Below are 23460 nucleotides of genomic sequence, written 5' to 3'. Positions count from 1 at the left end.
ATAGTTCTAGGTCGTCCTATTTGAATGTTTTTCAACCCAAAACTGTATGTTTAATTTGTTTTTGTACTATTTCTGCCGAGTAATTGAACAATATTTTCTCAAATTGATGATTATCTTTAATTGTTTAGTTTATTACATGTAAAATTAAATTTTTTATGGATCTACCATTAGTACTTTAGGTACAATATCCGAAAGACTCATTGAAACTACTGCGTAAAATATGCTTATTCCTAGCGCACATTTTTATGCATCATGACACATGTAGGTGTTTATTGTGAGATGTCGAGGGTGTTGAACGTTGACAGAAGAGTTATACGTGAAGTACTATAATTAATTTTTATTAAAAAATACACATATGCGTTATAATCTTGACCACATGTATTTTTAATGTTTAAAATCATTGATAAATTATAAATATAAATAAAGATTATGTCTATTATAAATTATAATTAGTTGTTGACAAATGAGGTGATTAGTTTCTTAGTTTTTTTTTTTTAAAAAAAAATTAAAGTTATCTCCAACCCGTTCAAGTCCTGAACCCATAAGGTTAAGAATACATATAATTAACATAAAAAATGTTGAATAACAAGATTGAGAATGTCATTGCAGTGGTTAACCAAATTCTCTGGACATTGCATCCAATGAAGTATTATCACTTTGATATGTTTCAACGGTGGTTCTATTTCTATCCTGTCTCTGAAGTAAGGCAATTCAGTGTTGAGCGTTTTACTTTGACATGTTTTGATTCTCTAGTCCCACCCTCTTAACCTTTATTTTGTCATTTACTAACCTTTTGTTTTATCTTTTACTTACTTTTATGTGTTCTTTAAAGCCTCATTTATTATAAATAAGTATCCCTCAGTAAATATCAACCAGTAATTCGAAGCCATCTCTCTCTTACAGGAATCATGATAAAAGCCTAAGAAATTTTTAAAATACTTTTAGAACAGTGTTTTTAATGCATCCAATATTTCCTATATTTTTATTGATTGCGTTGACCATTCTACTCGGTGTGATGCTTTTCAAAATGGTTTGTAATAACACTTAATAATTTTTTTAACATTATTTTAATATTTTTTCTACCTTTCTCTCTCAACATTTATTGATTATTTCCATTGTCTTAAGTCTCCCTTCTTTTGAAAAGCAGCAATTACCTTGGCCTATGTAACATCTTGTCTTGCCCATGTGAATGAGTGTGATCAATGCAATGCTCTCTCTCTCTCTCTCTCTCTCTCTCTCTATATATATATATATATATATATATATATATATATATATATATATGTGTGTGTGTGTGTGTGTGTGTGAGAATGAGTGTCAATCACCCTACCCTTCATTGAACGAACCCATTTCTCATAGTCAATCAATCACCATAGCTTTCATTTGATTTCTGTAAGTAAACATAAACTCTCTTTAATTGGTGTGCTTTTCTATCTTTGTGTTGCTAAATACACAATTTTACCATGTGGGGTTTGTTGACTTTCATCATTTTCTGGTTTCATGATGAACATCTTTTGGTTCTTAAAAAAATTATTAATTTTGTTGGTTTCACAATTCTGAACCTGTGCCAACATTTATTAATTTTCTAGTTTAATTTGCTTGAGCATTTGGAGTTATAATGAGTGTGTGTCCATCGTTTCAACCTCTTTATTGTACTTTTGCATTTTTGTTTAACACATATTTTAGCACACTTTATATTATTAATTAACATTTAGTTAAATAAAGTGTGAAACTCATATTTTCATGATTCTTAATTAATTTTATCTAATAATGAATATTGTCTTTAAAAGAATGTCTTACAACATTTCTATCTCAACATTTTTGTTTTAACTCTCTAAGCATGTTAAATAAGTCTCATCACTATTATAAATCATTTATTTTTACCCTTTGAAAATTAAACAAATTATCTCATCAACCCAAAAACTCATTAGCATTTATTATTATTATTATTATTTGACACAAACACCTCTAGATTATTGAATAAGCACACGATGCTTCACATACTCTATTTAGCGTTCTCCCAATAAAGCACATCTCTTGTTAAGCACTTAAGCTATATATATATATGAGACAAGCACCTATACTAGGTATTTTCCTACAAAGTGTGTTGCTAGTTAACATTTCCCTTCTTAGTTTTTGTCTTTTAAGAATTTTGTACTGAAATTTGTATATCTCACATGTTTTAGGAGACTAAAGTGAAAATGGGAAGCATTACCACAAGAAAATCTAAGGGAGAGAGAAACAACAAAAATGTTGTTCAAGGAATTACTCAAACTTACTCAAGACTTAGGATAAAATTGAGGATTTTACTAGGCTGCATGCTTCCAAATTCCAAAAGGGAACAGTCCTCCGCTGACAAAAGCAACGAAGGTCATGATATATATATTCTACCTTGTTTCATCATTTTTCTTAGAGTACAAATTAGTTTCTTGTTTTAATTAAAAAAATCTTTTTAATCAATGCTTATATGAATTCATACATTTGATTGGTATGTAAGTCACAAGGTGGTAATCCCATACTTATTTTTGTATGCCATTGAATTTAACCCCACATATTCAATAGTACAACACCTACTTTGACATTAATTTTTTATATGTCTATCTTCTTATTGATTTCATTAAATTATTTATGACATTTAATATTTCTCTTTCCTTTTGTTTTTTTTTGGTCAATCTCTATGTGTAAACACTCCAAAGGGTGTCCACAATTTTTTTTCTCCATATTCCTTTACATTTGCCTCTCCTTCCTTCTGGTCTTATTCTTGATCCTCCTTTCTCATTTCCACTACCTTAGATCAAAATCTATATTAATTAGTCAATCATGGGAATAATATTTGGGATTTTATGTCAATCCTATATGTTTATTTTGTTCTGTTGTAAAAAAAACACATTTATTTTACATCCTTCATGGCCTATATTTCTTTAGAGAGAAGATAAATAAAAGTAAAAAATGTAACAAAATATGTTACCACAAAAGGAAGAAAATGAAAAGTTGAAGTATGAAAATAATTAGGATTTGTTTTTCTTTTAAAATTTAATTCCAAAAAATAACATAAAAGATCAGTTTCTATTTTAAAATAAGTTGAATAAGTTGAACCAAAATCTACGTAGATACCATATGCTTCTATTAATGGAATTACTTGTGAAATAAAATTGAAAATCGTGTATATATGTTGCAAAAAGTGCAATATTTGTGGATATTCTTGGATCTTATAGGGGATGAGGGAAAATTAGACTTAAGTAATTGATATTTGTAACTCATGTACATTTTATGTTACTCACTAAATTTGCTTTGATATGTTTATTCCCTTTAAATCATCAGGAAGGGAAGTTATAAAAGATAATGTTAGACAACAACCGGTTACTCCAAGATCCTCATCCACCATAAGATTAAGAAGTCGTGGAAGATCATATACTCCCAACCAGGAATTAATTGCAGCTTCTTCCCTTCTTCGAAGGTTCTCCTTTAATGACCTTAAGTTGGCAACGAGTAACTTTAAATATGACAATTTACTTGGTGAAGGGGGGTTTGGATCAGTGTTCAAAGGTTGGGTCGATCAAGATGAGAACTATGCAACAAAGCCTGGAATAGGGATTCCAATTGCAGTGAAGACTCTCAACCTAAATGGATTACAGGGTCATAAGGAATGGCTTGTATGTGACCATACTAACCCTGGCTATATTTCTTTATATGTTAGCTATTTATTTAATTTGCACCATTTTTATTAAGAAAATCACATTGACATCTCTTGTGATTTCTTGAGATTGCACATGATATCCTGTCTTTGAACCCCTCAACTAACCCCTTTTTATTGTTTTAAATACATTACATTAACGTCCCTATTTCTGAAAAAAAAATTACGATGTGAATCCTCTAAGGAGGTTACTGTAAAGGTTCCTGTAAATACTTAAAAGGCAAGAGTAATGTCTGCAATCTCAAGAAATAAGAGGTGTCATTGTAATTTGTTAATTTTTAGTTTGGAACAAAGTGATACATATATATATATATATATATATATATATATATATATATATATATATATATATATATATATATATATATATATATATATATATATTGTTAGATTAAAAAAATTGAATCTCTTCATTGTTTCATGTATGACAGGCTGAAATTAGTTATCTAGGTGAACTTCATCATCCAAATTTGGTTAGATTGGTAGGCTTTTGCATTGAGGATGACAAAAGGCTATTGGTATATCAGTTTATGTGTCGACAAAGCTTAGAGAAGCATCTATTCAAGAGTATTTCCTAATTTCAACTTATTGTTTTGTAGAAATTTTTGTTCCGATTAATGCATTATGTCTGTTATTGTTTTAATAGTGTTTGTCTTATTTGAATTTCTTTTACTACTCACATGTCACTTTATTGTTTTAATAAAAAAAATTATTTACAATTAAAAATAAAATAAAAACATATTTACTTATAATAGGCAATTATTTTTCTTCATTTTTTAATCAAACAAAAATTACAATGTCTTTGCTGCTGGTAAGTAAAGCATGGATTGGTGAAAGTCTTTGGTCTTGATACTGTTTAGGTAAATTTGGTGTGAAGCTTTCACTTCCTTAATGTGACATAAGGTATACAAATTACGCGCATGATTATAAAAATGAAAATTGATGGAAGATTTTTGAACAATCTAAGATAACAAAATCATAATTTTCTACAAACCAAATGTAAAATTATATCTGAGCCTTGGGCTTTTAAGATGGAAGATGCTTTGTTATTCTAAAGATATTTATCAATATATAGGTTCTAATGCAATTGGAGGAATTAGTTTCAGTAGTATTACGTTATTTTATTGTCCTCATTCATTGAGTGAAATAAGAACAATTCTATCTAATTAAATTCACCTTTTTATGATAATGTTACTTGTACTTTTAATTTGTTTTGTGTAAAATTTAATTTATTTAGTTATACCATTGAATTAACAAGTAATAATTAATGTCATGTATCAGCAAGAAGTATGCATCTTACGTGGCCAATCAGAATGAAAATTGCAATTGATGCTGCTAATGGCCTTGCATTTTTGCATGAGGAAGCTTCGAGGCGAGTAATATTTCGAGACTTCAAGACATCTAATATCTTATTGGATGAGGTAATAGCTTGAACATTGCATTTCTTACTATGATAATTTTCAACATATATATACCTTCATTGACATCTTAATACCATTCTGTTTCAGAACTACAACGCAAAACTTTCCGATTTTGGGCTTGCAAAAGATGCTCCAGTGGGAGATAAAAGCCATGTATCAACAAAAGTGATGGGAACAAAAGGGTATGTAGCCCCTGAGTATATGTTGACAGGTTAGTATATATACTCTCAAACATCTCATTTTATTATCAAAATGCTATGACCTTGAGTCTTAATAGCCTCTACTCCAGTAAATACCATAAATATTACTTTTGTTGTTCCATTCTTCAAATTCTATGAAAAAATTCAGTCCTTCATGTATATGCACTCCTTTTATTAAAATCATGGCACCTGACACGTGGTTACTACTTCACTCAATTTTAATTTTTTTTTAAAATAAAAATGAGAGAAAATTATCCAATTAAAGTGATAATTGGCAAGAGAATAGTTTACTATAGAAGTACTGAAACTTTACTCAATTGTTTTTCCATTTCTGACATCTACAATCTATTTAACTTGGGGTATGCATTGCTAGCAAGACTCTTCATATTTATAAAATAAAAAAAAGGTAGATAGAAAATTTAATTAGGTTAAATTATTCTGGAAAGGATGCATTAGTTTGAAGGAAAGTCAAAATCATTGTCGGAATCAAATCCTTCGGTTAGATATTCATTTCCTATTTGCAATCTCCATAGATGATATTGCTAAGTCTCCTTGATGCCATTAAGCTGCAAAAATAAAAATCATCAACACAAGCATGTTTATTCAACAAAATGCTTTACTCATGTTGCATACAATCATAGACTTTATGAAAATACCTAGCCTAGATCCTGTTTAATTTGTTTCTATGATAAACTTAATCAAGTCAATGCAATAGGATCTATGAACATATGATATTTTCCTTCAAGATAAAGAGAACATTGCTTATCTTTCTTAAAAAGAGATTAGAATTTGTTTACAAAAAGTATAAGAATAATTAGAGAGTTGCCACGACACACCCTCGTAAATCTAGGAGTTTTGGTATGTACAATTAGTTTGTGTCAACAATTGCATAAATTCTTATAGTTTCCATACTAAAAAGAAAAACATATCATGACATCATGACTTCATTATACAGAAACTCATACAACTATTAGTTCAAAAACCAATGATATCAAAACCCTAAGATTTGTCACGACACCATAGAATTTCTCTTCTTTCTATCCAGTGGCAGACCATGTATGTTTGAGGGGTGCATTTGCATCCCCTGACTCCTAGAAAAGCACAACTATATATTTATTGTTGTTATTTTTTCTACCTCCATATTTTAGAATTTGAACCTGCTGCTTTCAATTTTTTAGCTGTTGCCAAAATTTTCTTTTTATTAATAAATCACTAGATACTTTTAGGCTTTATTTAGTTAGACATTTCATTTTTAGCTCATTATACTTGATTTTAATATTTATGTCTTTATTTTTATATATGCATGATAATAATTATTAATTTTTATTTTTTTAAATTTTCCCCCAACCACTTAGTCAGGATCTTGAATCCGCCACTATTTTATAGTCTCTTCTTATCACATTATATCACTTATGACATAATGCGTGCATTAGATCGACATGGAAACAATACATATGCATGACTTAAACTTGAATATTGTTGCATATATTATATATATATGATCATGATGTATGTTGTTGTAACAGGACACCTTACTTCCAAGAGTGATGTCTATAGCTTTGGGGTGGTTCTACTTGAAATGCTAACAGGAAGAAGAGCCGTGGAGGAAAGAATGCCTAGGAAGGAACAAAACTTGGTGGAATGGTTGCGCCCTCGTCTTAGGGGGAAAGATGATTTCCGCTATCTGATGGATCCAAGACTTGAAGGTCAATACCCAATGAGAAGTGCTCGTAGGGCAATGTGGTTGGCCACTCATTGTATTCGCCATAACCCTGAATCAAGACCCCTTATGAGTGAAGTGGTTCGTGAGTTGAAGTCTTTGCCTCTTTTTGATGATGATGATGACATGGCTTCTCATCAGCCTGGTCCCTTAGCCTCATCAATACCCTCAACCTCACTTCAGAGACTGCACGTAGGTCCTTCCAACCATGCTGGTTCTAACAAGTATGGCCTCAAAACTGGTCAAGCACCAAATGTTCCAAGGCACTATCAAGCCTCCCCTCGATCTACCTCCTCTAAATCCTGAGGATGTTGGATTTTCATCAAACCCTAGTGTTGTACAACCATGAGATGAGATGCATGTGTGTGTGTTTGGTGGTGCATGTAGTTTATTATGAGGAAATAGTGCATGTTTGATTTCCGGTCTAACTTGTTGTGTATGAATTTTGAGATCAAATCTAATGATTATTTATTGTAAATTAAATGCAAAAGGAAGAATGAAGATGTTTTTATAATATTTTTGTTGACGTCTTAGAAAAGCTATGAAAAATAAACAATTATTTCCTTTTAAAGGAACTTTTAATTTCCAAACATGCACTGAAGGCTTGTTCAGCTTCTCTTGCATTTCATAATAATAGGCATTCAGAGGAAAATGAAGAGGGGGAAATAGGATTATATTTTTAAGGCTAGTTTGAAACATAATTAAACTTACATATATATCTTCCTTCCTGTTCCATTTCTTCTTTTATATTGCCTTGCCATGAACAAGTCATGGAGATACGTACCATGAGGTAGATACGTACCATGGTCTTGAGTTGTTTTTAAGACTAAATGTTATATTGTCTTGTAAGCTTTCTTATATATTCTTAATTTCCTATTTTTGAATTAAATATATAACAAATAAATAATTTAAAACAAAGAAATTTACAGAGGTTTTCTGCTCAACGAAAAGAAATTTATAAAGTCCTTCTTGTTATATATCATAATAAATTAAATTAATATTTAAATATATTTTATACGTGTAAATAATTTATTTTTCTATTTTTGTTTAAATTTTACTCATTCTGTATTTTTATTTAACCAAAAGTTCACCCACGAGAATTAAAACTACAAAATTTGGGTAATGTTAAAAACTAAAAGAATTATATAAAAGTTAATTTAATTAAAATATACATTTTCAGCGAACAAGTATTGTTTAAGACTAACAACAAATGTTTCGACCATATTGGAGTATAATTTATTGTCACTACAAAATTTTATCAAAAGAATAAGTTTGAAAGTAGTTACAATTACAAAAGGGAGAATTTACATTTTTTAACATTTTCATATTTATTATGTTTAATTAAATAGTGTACTATTTTTAGAAAATCAAATTTATAACAAGTCCCTTTATAATTTTATCATAAAAAATATAAATACACAGATGAGTAATAATATAAGAAAATATGGTTACATGCGTAGGCGTTTATTTTGAAATGGGGAGGGTGTTGAGTGTTGACCAATTAATTATATGTTAAGTATTAAAATTAAATTTTATTAAAAAGGGGACATGTATTTAAATTATAACCTAGACTATATTTATTTATAATCTTTAAAATCATTGGTAAATTATATAAACTATATTTAGTTACTACTAATGAGGTGATTAGTTTGTTAGGTTTTTCTTTTTAATTTATAGGGACGTTGTCTCTTAACCGGTGTACGTTTTCTCTTTTTAAAATCACTGATTGAGTAAATTACTTTCTATGTTTTTTGGAACCTCGTTTAACATAATAATATGTAGAAGAATATTAGTGACATTGATCAGCCTCTCTAATTATCTCTTTACAACCAGTCAAATATTTTTAGAAATTAGCAATTTTAGTAAGTCTCATTTTTAAATAATTAATTGTAGAACGTGTTAAAGAATATCGTCAATTAACATTTCTCTAATAAGTATATCCTTCATTGTCAACTACCACTAATTTAAAGTCATCTCTCACACACCTTAAATATGAGGAATCAAGATTAAAAGCCTAATAAATTTTAAAATAAGTCTCATTTTTAAATAACTAATTGTAGAACATGTTAGAGAATATCGTTAATTAGCATTTCTCTAATAAGCATATTCCTCATTGTCTACTACCACTGATTTAAAGCCATCTCTCACACACGCCTTAAATATGAGGAATCAAGATTAAAAGCCTAATAAATTTTAAAATAACTTTACAACCGTCTTTAATGCATTATAATATTTCCAATACTTTTTATATTTGTTGCGTTGACCATTCTTCTTTTGGTGATTCTTTTCAAACTAGTTTGTAATGCTCAAACTTTTTTACATTATTTTATTATTTTTTCTTAATAAAATTTATTAAATAACTTCTCTTTAACTTTAATTTATTATTTGTATACATTTTATAAAAATTTAAAATTGAGAAAAATCACACACATGAATTAAATCACATTATACTATGACTACACAACAAAGATAAGTCTAAGTACTTTTTTCATTCTCATCTACGATTCGTTAGTTCGCTTCTTTTCTTGCTCTAGTCTCCTTGCAAAAATATTTCTTTCTTCCTTCAATATTCGGTGAGTCCTTACTCCCTCTTCGTTTTCATTTTCATTATCTGTATCATATATTTTTTATTGCAATCTTTGTTTGGTCCTTTCCTTGTAGTGCATGCACTCACCCATATTTCCATGTGGTATTTTCGGTTAAAATTTCAATATACAATGTCTTACATCTTTTTAAATGTGTTATCAGTTAGCATTTGTTTAATTCATCCATTCGGTAACAATTCAAAAGTTATATCAAAATGTCATTTAAAACTAATAAGGAAAATTTTTAGATTGTAAAATATTTTTTAATTTTTGGGTACCCATTGACCCAACCAATCCATTGTTGATCGGATCAGACCAAATTTGATGAAAAAATTATATAAATTTAATTTAATTCAATTCAAACTAATTTGATTGGATCCGATAATGGATTTAAAAAAATTCAACCCAACTTTACCCATAAACATCCTTAATGTATTTTTATTAAACTCAGATTATGACACTTTTCTACATTTATATGTTATCTGAGTTGTAAGACTTTTTCTGCCTTGAGCTATATGTAACTATCTTCTCTCCACAAATTTAATAATATATAAAAATGTTATATTTATGATATTATTTAATTAATTGACCACATAAAAATTAAATACAAACTCAAATTAAACTATCAAGAACTTATTAAATTGTTAATATAAATCCATCCTTAATTAATAGGTTTAGGTGTTCAAAAACCAACGTTTTACTAAGTTCTTTTTAATGAATTTTTAAATGTTAATCTATTCCCTTTTTTAAAAAAAAGCATTAATCTATTCTGTCTCTCAACATTCATTGATTATTTTTGGTTTCTCAAGTGTGCCTTCTACTTTTTTCATGCATAATGTAAGTCAATCTCTCTCTTTTGAAAATTAATACTCCCTTTATTTTTATATATAAGTTCTAATTACTTAATTTATTAAAATTAAAAAAATGATTAACTTAGTTAATAATAATAAATTATAATTTTTTTAAAATTATCTTTATCATTATAATACTCTTTCTTTTAATTGTTTCTCAATAAATTTTTTCTTTTTTTAACGAGAAATATTTCTAATCTAAAAATAATTAATTCAAGAAATATTATAATTTTGATTTTTATAAAATAAAATAAATATTATTTTAAATTTGAATCTTATAAATAAAAATATAGGAATATTTTCCTTGAGTAAGCGTCACATGTTATTGGTTGTCTCATATCACGACGTCAATAAGAGTGTGGTAACTGTACTGTACACATTTCTAATAATCACCATAACTTTCACTTACTGTAGTACTTTCCTTTAATTTTTGTAAACAAACACAAACACTCTCCGATGTGTCATTTTCTATCTTTGTGTGCATGCTTGATTCCTTTTTTATCAAAATGTTGCAAAACCTGATTTCACCATGTGGGGTTTGTTGAAATGGTTTAGTTTATGGTTTCATGATGATGAAGCTCTCTTGCTTCTCAAAAAATTTATTGTTTCACTGGTTCTACAATTGTGAACATGTGCCAACATTTATCAAATTTCCTAGTTTAACTTGCTTTAAAATTTGGAGTTTTGACGAGTGTGTACATGATTTAAGTTTCTTTAACGTACTTTTTCATTCTTTTCTCTAACACATTATTTTTAACACACTCTACGGTTAATTATAATTTAGACACATTAAATAAGGTGTGATACTCACAATTTCATGATTTTCAACAAATTTTATCCAATAACAAATACTGTGTTTAAAATATTATGTTATCTTTACAATTTTAGTTTTTACTCTCTAAACAGTCTCACTATTATCATCTTTTATTTTTACTCTTTATAACTTAAATAATCTATCCAACCCAGCAAGATGAAACACTTAATAATGATTCCCACAAATAATCTTTCAACATTAGTTTTCATCACCCTATCATTATTTTATTATTATTATTATTATTATTTATTATTATTATTATTATTAAAGGTACACAACCAATGACTCACATATACAATATTTAAACACTAAAGTATATTAAGATTGTTTCACACAAGCACCTACAAAGTGTTGCTAGATAGCATTTCTCTTATTTATTTTCATATTTAAGAATTTTGTGCATATATGCCAAATGCTTTAGGGTTCTGAGTTAAAAATATGGAGAGCACGGGAAAATTCAAAGATGTTCTTCAAGGTACCTATGAAAAAGGCCAGAGATTTTGGAAGAAATTTAGAATTTTATTATGTTGCAAGCTTCTCAATTCTAAAGGAAAAGACTTCGTTAATGACAAAAACAAACAAGTTCAAGGTATATATATTCTACCTTTTCTGACCGTTCTTAGAATTCATACTTGTTTCTTGTTTCAATTAAAAAACATTTCTAATCAACACTTATATGAAATTGTGTAATTCATACATTAATATATTGGTATAGAAGTCACAAAGTGATAAATCCCATGCATGTTTCCTTATGTCATTGAACCCCACGTTCAACAGTATAAATGCCCATTTGATACTATTTTTTTATATTATTACATTTATCATCTCTCTCCATTCTATAGAGTATAGAGACTTCAAAGGGTGTTCACAAAAATTTCCGCATACCGTTAATTGCATATCTCTCTTTCTTATCTTATTCTTCCTCCCCCTTTCTCATTTCCATCAACCTTAAATAAATTCTATATTAATTAGTCAATCATGTTATGTTTGTTTGGAATTTTATATCAAGCACGACATGTTTCTTATATATATATATATATATATATATATATATATATATATATATATATATATATATATATTACATCTTTCAGGGCATATTTTTTTTAGCGAAAAGGTAAATAAAACTAGAAAAAAAATGTATCAGATTAACCCATCAAAAGTAAGTTGAAGCATAAAAAATGGGAATTTAAATTTTGAAAAATATTTTCTTTTCAAAAGTTCTTTCAAGAAACCAATACAAATTAAAAGGCTGATTCCTTTCTTAATATAAGATTAACCAAATCTACATATATGCTATTAATAGAATTACTTGTGAAGTAAAATTAACTAAAACAATTTTCATTACAAAAATATTTATGTGTTACAAAATTGGCAATTTAGGATCTTCTTTGTTGCTCTATATATATTTTATGTTCGTTAAATTTGTTTTTTTTTCTTATATTTTCCGTATAAATCAGCAGGAAAAAATGTTACAAATAATATGGTTAGACACCAACGAGTTACTCAAAGATCCTCATCCACCAAAAGGTCAAAAAGATCCTCGTCCACCAACTTAAACCAGGAAATAATTGAAGTTTCTTCCCTTCTTCGAAGATTCACCTTTAATGATTTGAAGTTGGCAACTAGGAATTTTGAGTCTAAGAACTTTCTTGGTGTGGGGGGTTTTGGAAACGTGTTGAAAGGTTGGGTCAATGAGCATGGGAACTTTGCAGCACGACCTGGAACGGGGATTCAAGTCGCAGTGAAAACCCTCAACCCAAATGGATTTCAGGGTCACAAGGAATGGCTTGTATGTGACCATTCTAAACTTGATTATATTTCTTTATCTTCTAACAATTTATTTCATTTTCACCATTTTTTAGGTAAATTACATTGACAAATCTTGTGATTTCTTGAGATTGCACACATTATATTGTCTTTTTAACTCCTCTAGTAATCCCTTTTAAATGTTTTAAATACATTACAATGTCACCCTTATTTAGCAAAAAGACACAACAAAGTGTGTCCTCAGAGGGAAATATAGTAAATGCTAAAAAGGCAAGAGTAGTTTACACAATCTCAATATACCAGGGAAGGTGTTAAGGGTGCAATTTTGCTCATTTTTATTTTGGTACAAAGTATAATAATTTACATAACTTACTGTATATATTGCTCATTATATATATATATATATATATATATATATATATATATATATATATATATATATATATATATTAATCTCTTCACTATTTCATTCGTGGCAGGCTGAATTAGTTACCTTAGTGAGCTTCATCATCCAAATCTGGTTAGGTTGGTTGGCTATTGCATCGAGGATGACAAAAGACTGTTAGTATATGAGTATATGTGTCAAAGAAGCTTAGACAAACATTTGTTCAAGAGTATGTCCTAAATTCAACTTATTGTTTTGTAGAAATTTTTATTTGAATATATCAATAAATGCATTATTTAGTTAAATTTTTATAGTGCTTGTATGGTTCGAAGAATTTTATTTGTTTTTATTTTAAATTACTCAAATGTCACTATTTTTTTAATTAGAAATAAACCTGCCGTAATATTTCTCCATTGTTTCAATCTCACAAAAATTACAGTGTCATTGTTGCCTATAAGTAGTGCATGGTGAAAGTCTTTCATCTTGATTGTGCAGGTAAAACAATAAATGACATTCACATTAGTTTAGACAAATTTGTTGTGAGGCTTTGAATATTCTTGAAAATTCTTCATGGGACAAAACGTATACAAATTATGGGCATGATTGTAAAAAGAAAAGTGACCGACGATTTCTTAACAATCTATGATAAAAAAAAAATCATATTTTTCTTCAAATCAAATGTAAATTTATTTCTAAGCCTTTGACTTTAAATATGGAAGATATTTTGTTATTCTAATGATATTTTTCAACAAAAAGATTCTGATGGAATTACGGGATTGAATTACAAGTGCTTCATTTAATCTCGTATTACCTTGTCTTATTGTCCTCGTTCAATGAACAAAATGAGAACAATCCCATATGAATTTACCTTTATGATAATGTTACATGTAACTTTTTCTTTTGGTATGGGTTTCTAATTTATTTAGCTTAACAACTAGGCTAATTAATTGATATCCATATGCTAGGCATATATCGTTGAATTAACAAGTAATATTGCCATGTATCAGCAGCAACTAAGCACCTTACATGGCCTGTCAGAATTAAAATTGCAATTGGTGCGGCTAATGCCCTTGCATTTTTGCATGAGGAAGCTTCAAGACCAGTAATATTTCGAGATTTCAAGACATCTAATGTCCTATTGGATGAGGTAATAACTTGAATGTTCCATTTCTTACTATGCTAACTTTCAACATATAAACGCCTTTACCTACCTCTTATAATATCATATCATTCTATTTTAGGACTACAATGCAAAACTTTCCGACTTTGGGCTTGCGCAAGATGCTCCAATGGGAGATAAAACTCATGTTTCCACTGAAGTAATGGGAACACAAGGCTATGCAGCCCCTGAGTATGTTATGACAGGTTAGCATATATACTCTCAAACATCTCATTTTGTTGAACCAAATGTTTCTATTCATTTGTAGCATATAATCACAAGCTTTATGAAATACCTAGTCCGGGCCATGTTTAGTTAATTTGTTACCATGATAAATCTTAAATGAAGTCAATGCAGTAGGATCTATTAATATATTCTCCTTTAAGATAAAGAGATGAGAATTTGTTTACATAAAGTGTTAGATTAGAGAGTTGCCACGGTGCCAATATAAATGTAGGGGGTTTGGTATGTACAATTAACTTTTGGGTCATTAAATGCATAAAACCTAAGTTTCCTTACTAATTAGCAAAACAAGTGACATGATTTCATTAAATGGAAACTCATGCAACTATTAGTTCAAAAACCAATTATACTAAAACCTCCAAACTTTGCTAATTATAAGGTAACAGAGAATTTAATTTTCCTCTTCTTTCTGTGTATGACTTCTTATCATATTATATCACTTAGACATAATACATAATGCATTACACATGAAAGCAATATATTTCAATGATTTAAGCTTCAATGTTTTATATATATGGTGCAAGTTTCTACTCCATTGGCTGGAATCTTTGGGGTTGTTATTTAGAAAGATGTATGTTGTTGTCACAGGACACCTTACTTCCAAGAGTGATGTCTATAGCTTTGGGGTGGTTCTACTTGAAATGCTGACAGGAAGAAAAGCCATGGATCAAAGAAGGCCAAGGAAGGAGCAAAACTTGGTGGAATGGTTGCGCCCTCGTCTTAGGGAAAAAGATAATTTCCACTATCTGATGGATCCTAAACTTGAAGGTCAATATCCAATGAAAAGTGCTCGTAGAGTAATGTGGTTGGCCACTCACTGTATTCGCCATAATCCTAAATCAAGACCCCTTATGAGTGAAGTGGTTCGTGAGTTGAAGTCTTTGCCTCTTTTTCATGATGATAATGACATGGTTTCTGATCATCCTTGTCCCACAACCTCATCAGTTTCCTCAATCTCAATTTCCTCAAGCTCACTTAAAAGATTGCATGTTGGCCCCTCCAACCATGGTGGTGCAAACAAGTATGGCCCCAGAACTGGTCAATCACCAAACGTTCCAAGGCACTTTCAAGCTTATCCTCTACCTCTTCCAAATCCTGGTGTTGGATCTTCATCCAATCCTACTGTTGCATCTTCTTCATCCAACCCAAGATTTTAAATACCAACCACAGTCACATTGTGGTTTCATCGTGTTTGTTGATATCACAGACAAATGCGACAGTTGTGATCTCAGTTGCAGTTGTAGCGACAGTTAAAAAACCTTGGTATTGCAGTCCAAATCACGGTCGCAGACGACCATTTTTAAAAACCTTGATACAACCCTAGTGTTAGACAAGCATGAGATGAGATATGCATGTGTGTGTTTAGTCAAGTTTAAGACTGAATTTTAAAATTGTCATACTTTCTAAGCTTTCTTGTTATGCATTTATAATTTCCTATTATATGTTGCCCAAAATTACATTTCAACCTGTTGTTGTCCAGTTTCTTGTGAACCACTGTACATAACTATTATTTTTTTTCTGAAATCTAGTGGTGGAATCACCATGCTGAATTGTCCAGTTTTAAAAATTGGCTTCAATTCAAAGTTGTTGGCGTTTTGTAATCACGAGGCTAACAATGTTGTTAGCCAGACTATTAAGAGTTATTAGATTGATATAGTCCAACAACATCCTTTCTTTGAGCCATGTGTTGTTGTACTCTAAGTCTCTAACTTGTCTTCTTTTTTCTTTTTTTTATGTCAACTAACTTGTCTTCTTAATCTAGCTCTTAGCAATCCTCTTTATTTTTGGACCAAATTGCAAATTAGGAGAATAAGAATGAGAGAGCATACAAGTGTGCTAAGGTTGACACTCAGCTCTATCTAGGATGGATACTTTCTTACAAATGTGACTATATATAAAGACGATTATTTAACATAGTGTCCCACCCAGATTTACATAGGTGCATGCTATCATGATATAATTATATGCATGTCTTTGTGTACACAGGTTTTATAGTCTCCTCACTCTCGTCTAATTTATACTTTTAATGTAGGCGTCTAACTCGGGCAATTGCTTCCTGCACTTTCTTTCCGAATTGTTTTCAGAATAATAATTCCAAAAGTAATATAGGAAGTGAAGAAGCAATTTCAGAAGTGTATCCTCCACGGGAGGCAATGTTGTTCAAAACGGACAAAACCACTATAGGTATCCGGGACTCAAACCCAATCCCTATGATTAAGCTCGAATAATTTCACGTCAGTTGATTCACATGCTTGATGGTCGGAAGCACCAGATACCTAACCACTTATAACAGTTTTACCAAATGTTGTAAAACACAGTAAGTTTACCTCTAAAGATGTAGTGGCCGGCTACATATGATAAAAGGGTTAACATTTTAATTACATCTTTACTGTGTTATATACTGTCATCTTTTTTATGAATATTACAAGCCATCTGAATTTTCTCAATTTACTATCATTGGTAAGTTGAATTGATTACAAGAGTTTCAGAATTTAGACCTAATGCATGTACAAAAGCAAAATCAATGTTAAAAACTGGTAAACTTAAACCAGTTAGGATGTGTTTGTATAAGCATTCAATCTCCGTACGTGAATCCTTCAAATATTTTCAATCACATTTCGTTTTTAGGAAAGTGTGGAACGGATGCTCAAACAGTAAAACAGAAAGTTTCCCTGTGCCACTTCGGCTATTTTCATTTTCAGTTATGCCATCATCATAAGGTCTAAGATCTAATGTAAACTATTTTTCTAAATGAAATATCAACTTTATTTTTTATTGTTTTATAATACAGACTGATTAATTATATGTTCAATGGAAGTGGTAAATCAAAATTTACACACTCTGAGAAGTGATAACATAACCGCTGACACAAAATGTTCAATTGGAGTTGCTATAAATTATGGAGAAAATTTCTGCAACATGTTTAGTTTAGATGTATCCCGTGCAAACCCTCAACAGCTTCAATGCCATTGTGTAGAACAAAACATAGCTGGCCCTTTTCAATGTCTCTGGCCAGATCATAATCTATCCTACCATCATAGCTGCAAGGAGAAAATAAGTTTACAAATTGAATGAATGAATATTACAACTTGAATACATTATTTATTACTAGTTCATTTCTCAACTATAAATTCTTGAATCTCTATTCCTGTATGCCGAGCACCTCCTTGTACTCTCAACAGAATTTCATCTCCAACTTTTAGTGAGGTCACAGGAATGGATGTTTTTAACAGTGTATTTCCTGAATAGGGCAATAGACAACACTTCAGGAAGCTCAACAAACTACCAGAAAAAATAAAAATAAAAATTGACTGAATTACCTTGTGGTGTACAAACCAAGGCAACTGTTTCAGCATTCTGTAAAAGGATGCTGATAGATTGATTATCTGATTCTATCTGAAATTACATAATTATTATTACCAAATATGATTTTTGGATAGGTAATCAGCAAACAGCAATAAAAGTACCTGAAAAATATAATGAGTAGCTTACAGGACAACGAAATTTTTGTTCTTTACTGCCATACAATGTTCAACCATAATTTTACAATATTGATGCAGAGCGGAAACATTTGACCAACACGGTTAATACCCATTCAACAAACTAAGTAGCAGACATAAGTAGTCTATTCAACCAGTTACTATGTATAACAGATATCCTGGTATAAATTATCATTATCTAAGTTTCCAAAACCCTGCATAACAATTTTTGAACTTTTATCTTCACCCTCATTCCAAAACTCTGCATTTAGGTTCTATAACCATGAAGACAGTTTTGTGGAGAAAACTACTTATAGTTCCATGTAAAAATCTGACCAATTTATTTATGCTTCAGGTTCAAATGCATATTGCATACACTATAGCACTTATATTTTCAGCTCCTGAATTTCATACAATAGATCTATAAGATACAAAAGAATTATGGTTATATAAATTAAACATTTGCAAAAAGTTGATCAGCATTCAATGCAGCTTTCACATTTGAAATTCAATCTTAATGTACAATCATTAAGTTTGTTGGTATTTTTATTGATGAAAGTGTATCTTATACAATAACCACCCTTAGATCTAGTTGTAGAGGACAAGGGGGAAATGAAGTGGAAGAAAGAGTATAAGGAGAAGAAGAAAAAAAGTTGGACTAGGAAAAAAACCAACTTTGAAGTGGTTTTTTCAAGAATCAGTTTTATCTCAAAATTGGTTTTCATAGGAACTGTTGTTAAAAGCTGACTCATTCCACTTCGATATCTAGATTTTAGGAATTTCCAAACAACCCTTAAGAATATTACTTTGTATTATCAACTGCTACATCCTTAAGAATATATGTTTTAGATTAGCGTGATATATTCCAGAGGAAATGTACCACAGCAGACTCATTAAAGAAATCAAGTTAAAAAATATAAAGAAACACTTTTCAAACAATTTTTTCCAATAATGCATACACAAACCTTTGCCTCCACAAGGATTAGTGGTCTACTTTCTATCTTTACACGCCCAACAATTGCAATTCGTTGCCGACCCTGATGATCAACTATAATCACTTCTTTTCCTGATTTTAATTCTGACAGGTAGCATGTTCTGCCTCCTGGAACAGCAACATAGGCATGCACTGGTCCCTGTTATGATAAGTAATTGGTTAAAAAGAATTCATACAACTTCTATTGACAACATAATTAACTTTTTAAACTAGAAATTCCAAAACACTTTGAATGCAAAAAGAAATAAAAATATTAAAAACATCAAATCTTCATCTTCAAGAAAGTAAATAGGCTGAATTAAACTACTTTTTGTGACACACAAGGTTAGAACAACTTCAGCTATCAGATTACAAGGGTACTGATGGCACAATCTGTGCTGACACTACCTCTTGAACATGTTCAACATTCCTGATTTAGTGCAAAGCAAAGTTTCCCTATTAATAAAAACTCTTTACATCCAATAGCAACAATAAATATATTTTATAATGATTATAAATGTTATCCAATCTTTAAATTGCTTGACACTAATGATTAACTTTTATACAAAAGTGTACATACATTGATCCACTTCAGATGGTGAGAATTACACACATCATCACAAATTTTCCCAAGCAGGTTTTTGACTGCTGGTCTCACACTATCGCCCCATTGTTATGAATTTTGATGATAAGAGAGGTAATTTTATCCAAGATCAAAGGAAATGAATATATTAATCTCAAGTTCAAGCCTTGAATGCACAACTTACTGCATTCACCCGAAACGGCCTGCTTGCAATGTAATTTGACTCCAAGCATTCCGAGTGAACAAGAAATAATCCTCTGGCAAAAGATCCAACCTGTTGAAAATAATAGGACAATAAGAATGGCAGCTTCACTAGATTAGACAAGAAATAATTTAACTGTTGCAAAGGAAACAGATACATACAAGAAGTCCTTCACCAGGTCTCATGAGACTGCAGAGATCTACACAAACGCGATCACCCATTCCAGCTGCTTGAATATGTGTTACAGTGGCTTTGGTCAAGCTCAGTAGATTGCTTTCTTCCATTCTTCTGTCGAAATATTCCTGAAAGTTTCCAACTGAAATAAGAGGTCAAGTCTCATTACTGAAGAAGTCTCATCTAGGTACAGAATACCTTTAGCTCGAGAACAGGTTCAACATCTTCAACTTTCATAATTATGCCATCTAAACCATGTTCAAGTGCCTATAACATCCAAGGGTTGCAACTGTGAGAAGAGAGTTAAAGCTGAAAGCAAAAGAGTACAATTATATACAGTCACACGAGCTTCAACTCTGAAAAGTTTACTTCATTAGTCTCCTCCTAGTATATACCTCAAGAAACACCTGAGCTTCAGATGTATTATTAGAGATGGCAAACACAGTATTTTGGCTTCTTTGAAATGCAGCTATTATATTTTCAGCAGGTATTACCTAAGCAATTGCAGACAAAGAAAATTATTGAAAATGAGGACAATAGATTTTGTTGCAGTAATTGAAGTCAGATAAGATCAAGCTAGAAAAAGAACAATTTTTTAGGTGATGCAGTCAAAGTCATCAAGAGTTAAAATGGAGGTCTTAGAATCACCACAGAACATAATCATATTTTGAATCAATTTATATTGGTTCAATCACATCCATAATATTATGGTTGACAGACATAGATAGAATATCATCCATATAAAGGGTAGGAGTTATCATCATCATCATAAGAATAAGAATAATAATACCCATAAAATTAATCAAAGAATCAAACACATTTTTTGGTTGATCAATCAATCATACCAATTTCATAGCTAACTGAAGTACTGAACTGGCTGATGTTATATACAACACATTTCCAACATATTGTTGATTACAACTGATGCCCTATTCCTAGCCTATATCTAACTTATAAAAGGAAACCATGAGCTAGAACTAGAGCATAAACATGCAAAATCTCTAGGCTCCCAATATAAGCTTAAATAGGACTGACATCTCATTCCACATTAACCATGAAAAAAAGATTGATCTTTTCTTCTTGCAAAGCAAATTGGTATATAAACTATAGAAAATATCATCAATGGATAACAAGTGTGCAAACTATTCCATTATAATTCTTATAGCAATCAACAACGAACATACCTGCCAATCTAGTAAATTAACTACAATATTCTCTGCCTGCTCATTCTCTGGTCTAAGTTCCTCTAGTTCCTCCGGGGTTGAAACGTCAAAAATTGTGGCTACCCTTTTATTCTGTCCATCCAAAACCTCTCCCTCATTAACAAAAAGAGGGCATATTACCGCAATGGCTGTACCCCATCAAGACCAAAATTCCAAATTCATAAAATTAGACATGCTAGCAGTACACTATCCAGTCCACCAATAACACAAACTCCATTTTACTCAACCAAAAAATCTATTATCTACAAAACAATTGTAGTCATCTTATCTTATGGCGAACACTAAAGGGATTTAATTTTGATCCAGTGTCACTACAAAACATTTTCCCACTATCATGTATTAACAAATTGAACTTATTAGAATGAATTCTTCAATCATGGTACATATTCAGTATATTGACAAGTTTTACGTTGTGTGTTGATGACCTAACATAATTAACAATGAAAAAGGGGAGAGGGAGACCTAGAAAGATATTGGAGAGAATTGTTAAGACTCAAGAAGAATCTCATGGTGAATAATATCTCTGAAAATTTGCTCTTTAACCAAGTTGAAAAACATAGTATGATTCATATAGTCAACCTCACCTAGTGGGATTAGGCTTTTGTTATCTGTTTTGTTTGCATTCAATCATGGATTTCAGACCAGATTGCTAACTTTTATATTTAGGCAAATGCTAACCAGGAACCAGTGCTGCAAGGGCAGTGAATAAGGAACTAAGAGTAGAAAGTTTTTTATTGGGATACGTAAAATTGTGTTCCAATGATTGTTTGCACTTCTCTATGGTTTACGCATTAAAAAATTTCTTTTTTTAATTCCTTAACCAGTGTCCTAAGGACTGGTTAGCAAGATGTATTTTGAATTCACAGTAATTCCTAATTGATTCACATTGTAAATAATTTTACATTACAGTCTATCAAAATTAAATTCAAACCGGAAAAAACACAAACACACACACAAATGGATAATAGAATTTCCTTGGGAATGAAGAACTTACAAGACCAATCATGAGCAAGTTGTCGATGGTGTGATGGGAAAACGAAAGTGTTCCATCCTCTCTCTACTGCTGCAGTCATGACCTGCTTGTTGCTGGTCCATATCCAAACTCTCTTGGATCGTTTACCACTCTCATCCAACGATGAAGCCATTGAAGAACAAGGGTTGTAATATTTATGCCTATGCCGCAAAAGGGTCTTCCCAGAATAACGAAGAGAATTAACGTTGGAACAAAGGTTTGTTCTACGAATGTTGTTCCACGTTGACTCGGTGGAGAACGAAGACAATTGAAGGAAAGTGGTTGGTGAAACAGATAGAGATGAAGAAGGTGCAGTTGAAGTGAAGAGAGTGGAGTGTGAGATGCAACTGCAAACATGAGACAACACTGCCATCTTATGTTGTTACTCTGCAACTGTGTCAGCAACAAGCAACCTCAGTCACCTCATTTTTTAATTTTTATGTTTTTCTGTTTTCTTGTGGCTCCACAGCACAGCATTGCACCGCACCTCATCTGTTTGAGTCACTTGACCTTTTTTTTTTTTTGGACTGAGTCACATGACATTGGCCCAAACTGAAACTAGTTATTGGCTAGTGGCCTATTGGGTTGCGAGTGTACTTTGTTGCCCACACGTTTACATCCAAGACCAAGGAAGGGGCTTGAATTTTAGCTGAATCAACTTCTAACGACCAATCAAGTAGTGAGAAGTAAAATGTATGGATATAAATTGGAAAATAAAAAAAATAGTGAATTTATTATAAATGATTATGCACTTACAAAATATAGTCATAATTCATCTTATTTCATTATATCTCGGATGTAATATGATTTCAAAGGATGAACCGGATAATCCTAATAAGATTTTATTCTTTAACAAAAATTTACTTTAGTGTTTATTTCATCTATTTTAGGATCCTAATTGGTGGAGATACACATTACACAAAGATTTTAAAAGAGAAGAGATATTTCAAGAATAACATATCTATTCACTCT

At 30.7% G+C, this 23460-nt stretch overlaps 3 protein-coding genes across 7 annotated transcripts; 2 read left to right on the top strand and 1 right to left on the bottom strand.

Moving 5' to 3' along the window:
* The first annotated feature begins 3296 nt into the window (after positions 1–3296).
* LOC100820361 (probable serine/threonine-protein kinase PIX7) lies at positions 3297–7341 on the top strand. Its single transcript, XM_014771523.3, has 5 exons — positions 3297–3653; positions 4126–4261; positions 4976–5115; positions 5203–5326; positions 6842–7341. Exons 1-5 carry the CDS (start codon positions 3297–3299, stop codon positions 7339–7341), a joined length of 1257 nt encoding a protein of 418 aa, XP_014627009.3.
* A 5427-nt stretch (positions 7342–12768) lies between these two features.
* LOC100819830 (probable serine/threonine-protein kinase PIX7) lies at positions 12769–15999 on the top strand. Its single transcript, XM_014771522.2, has 5 exons — positions 12769–13104; positions 13549–13669; positions 14448–14587; positions 14682–14805; positions 15431–15999. The coding sequence occupies exons 1-5, from the start codon at positions 12769–12771 to the stop codon at positions 15997–15999; spliced, it is 1290 nt and encodes a 429-aa protein (XP_014627008.1).
* Positions 16000–17708: 1709 nt separating this feature from the next.
* On the bottom strand, positions 17709–23106 carry LOC100806285 (3-dehydroquinate synthase homolog). 5 transcript variants are annotated; one of them, XM_006603797.3, is made up of 10 exons: positions 22471–23104; positions 21438–21604; positions 20649–20747; positions 20452–20520; positions 20241–20381; positions 20062–20151; positions 19287–19454; positions 18163–18238; positions 17968–18083; positions 17709–17883 (listed from the first exon to the last, which is right to left on the bottom strand). In XM_006603797.3, the coding sequence occupies exons 1-10, from the start codon at positions 22859–22861 to the stop codon at positions 17878–17880; spliced, it is 1323 nt and encodes a 440-aa protein (XP_006603860.1). In that variant the 5' UTR covers positions 22862–23104; the 3' UTR covers positions 17709–17877. The 5 variants fall into 5 exon arrangements, 3 of the variants coding, with proteins under 3 accessions (XP_006603860.1, XP_006603861.1, NP_001402026.1); NR_183203.1 differs by having other exon boundaries at positions 17779–18083; positions 21438–21548; positions 22471–22949; NM_001415097.1 differs by having other exon boundaries at positions 17779–18083; positions 22471–22949.
* Between the last annotated feature and the right edge of the window lie 354 nt (positions 23107–23460).

The sequence above is a fragment of the Glycine max genome, chromosome 19, assembly GCF_000004515.6.
Source record: "Glycine max cultivar Williams 82 chromosome 19, Glycine_max_v4.0, whole genome shotgun sequence".
In the NCBI taxonomy this organism is placed as follows: Eukaryota; Viridiplantae; Streptophyta; class Magnoliopsida; order Fabales; family Fabaceae; genus Glycine; species Glycine max.
Note: the sequence above shows the minus strand (reverse complement) of the source record. Positions and strands in the feature narration are given on the sequence as shown.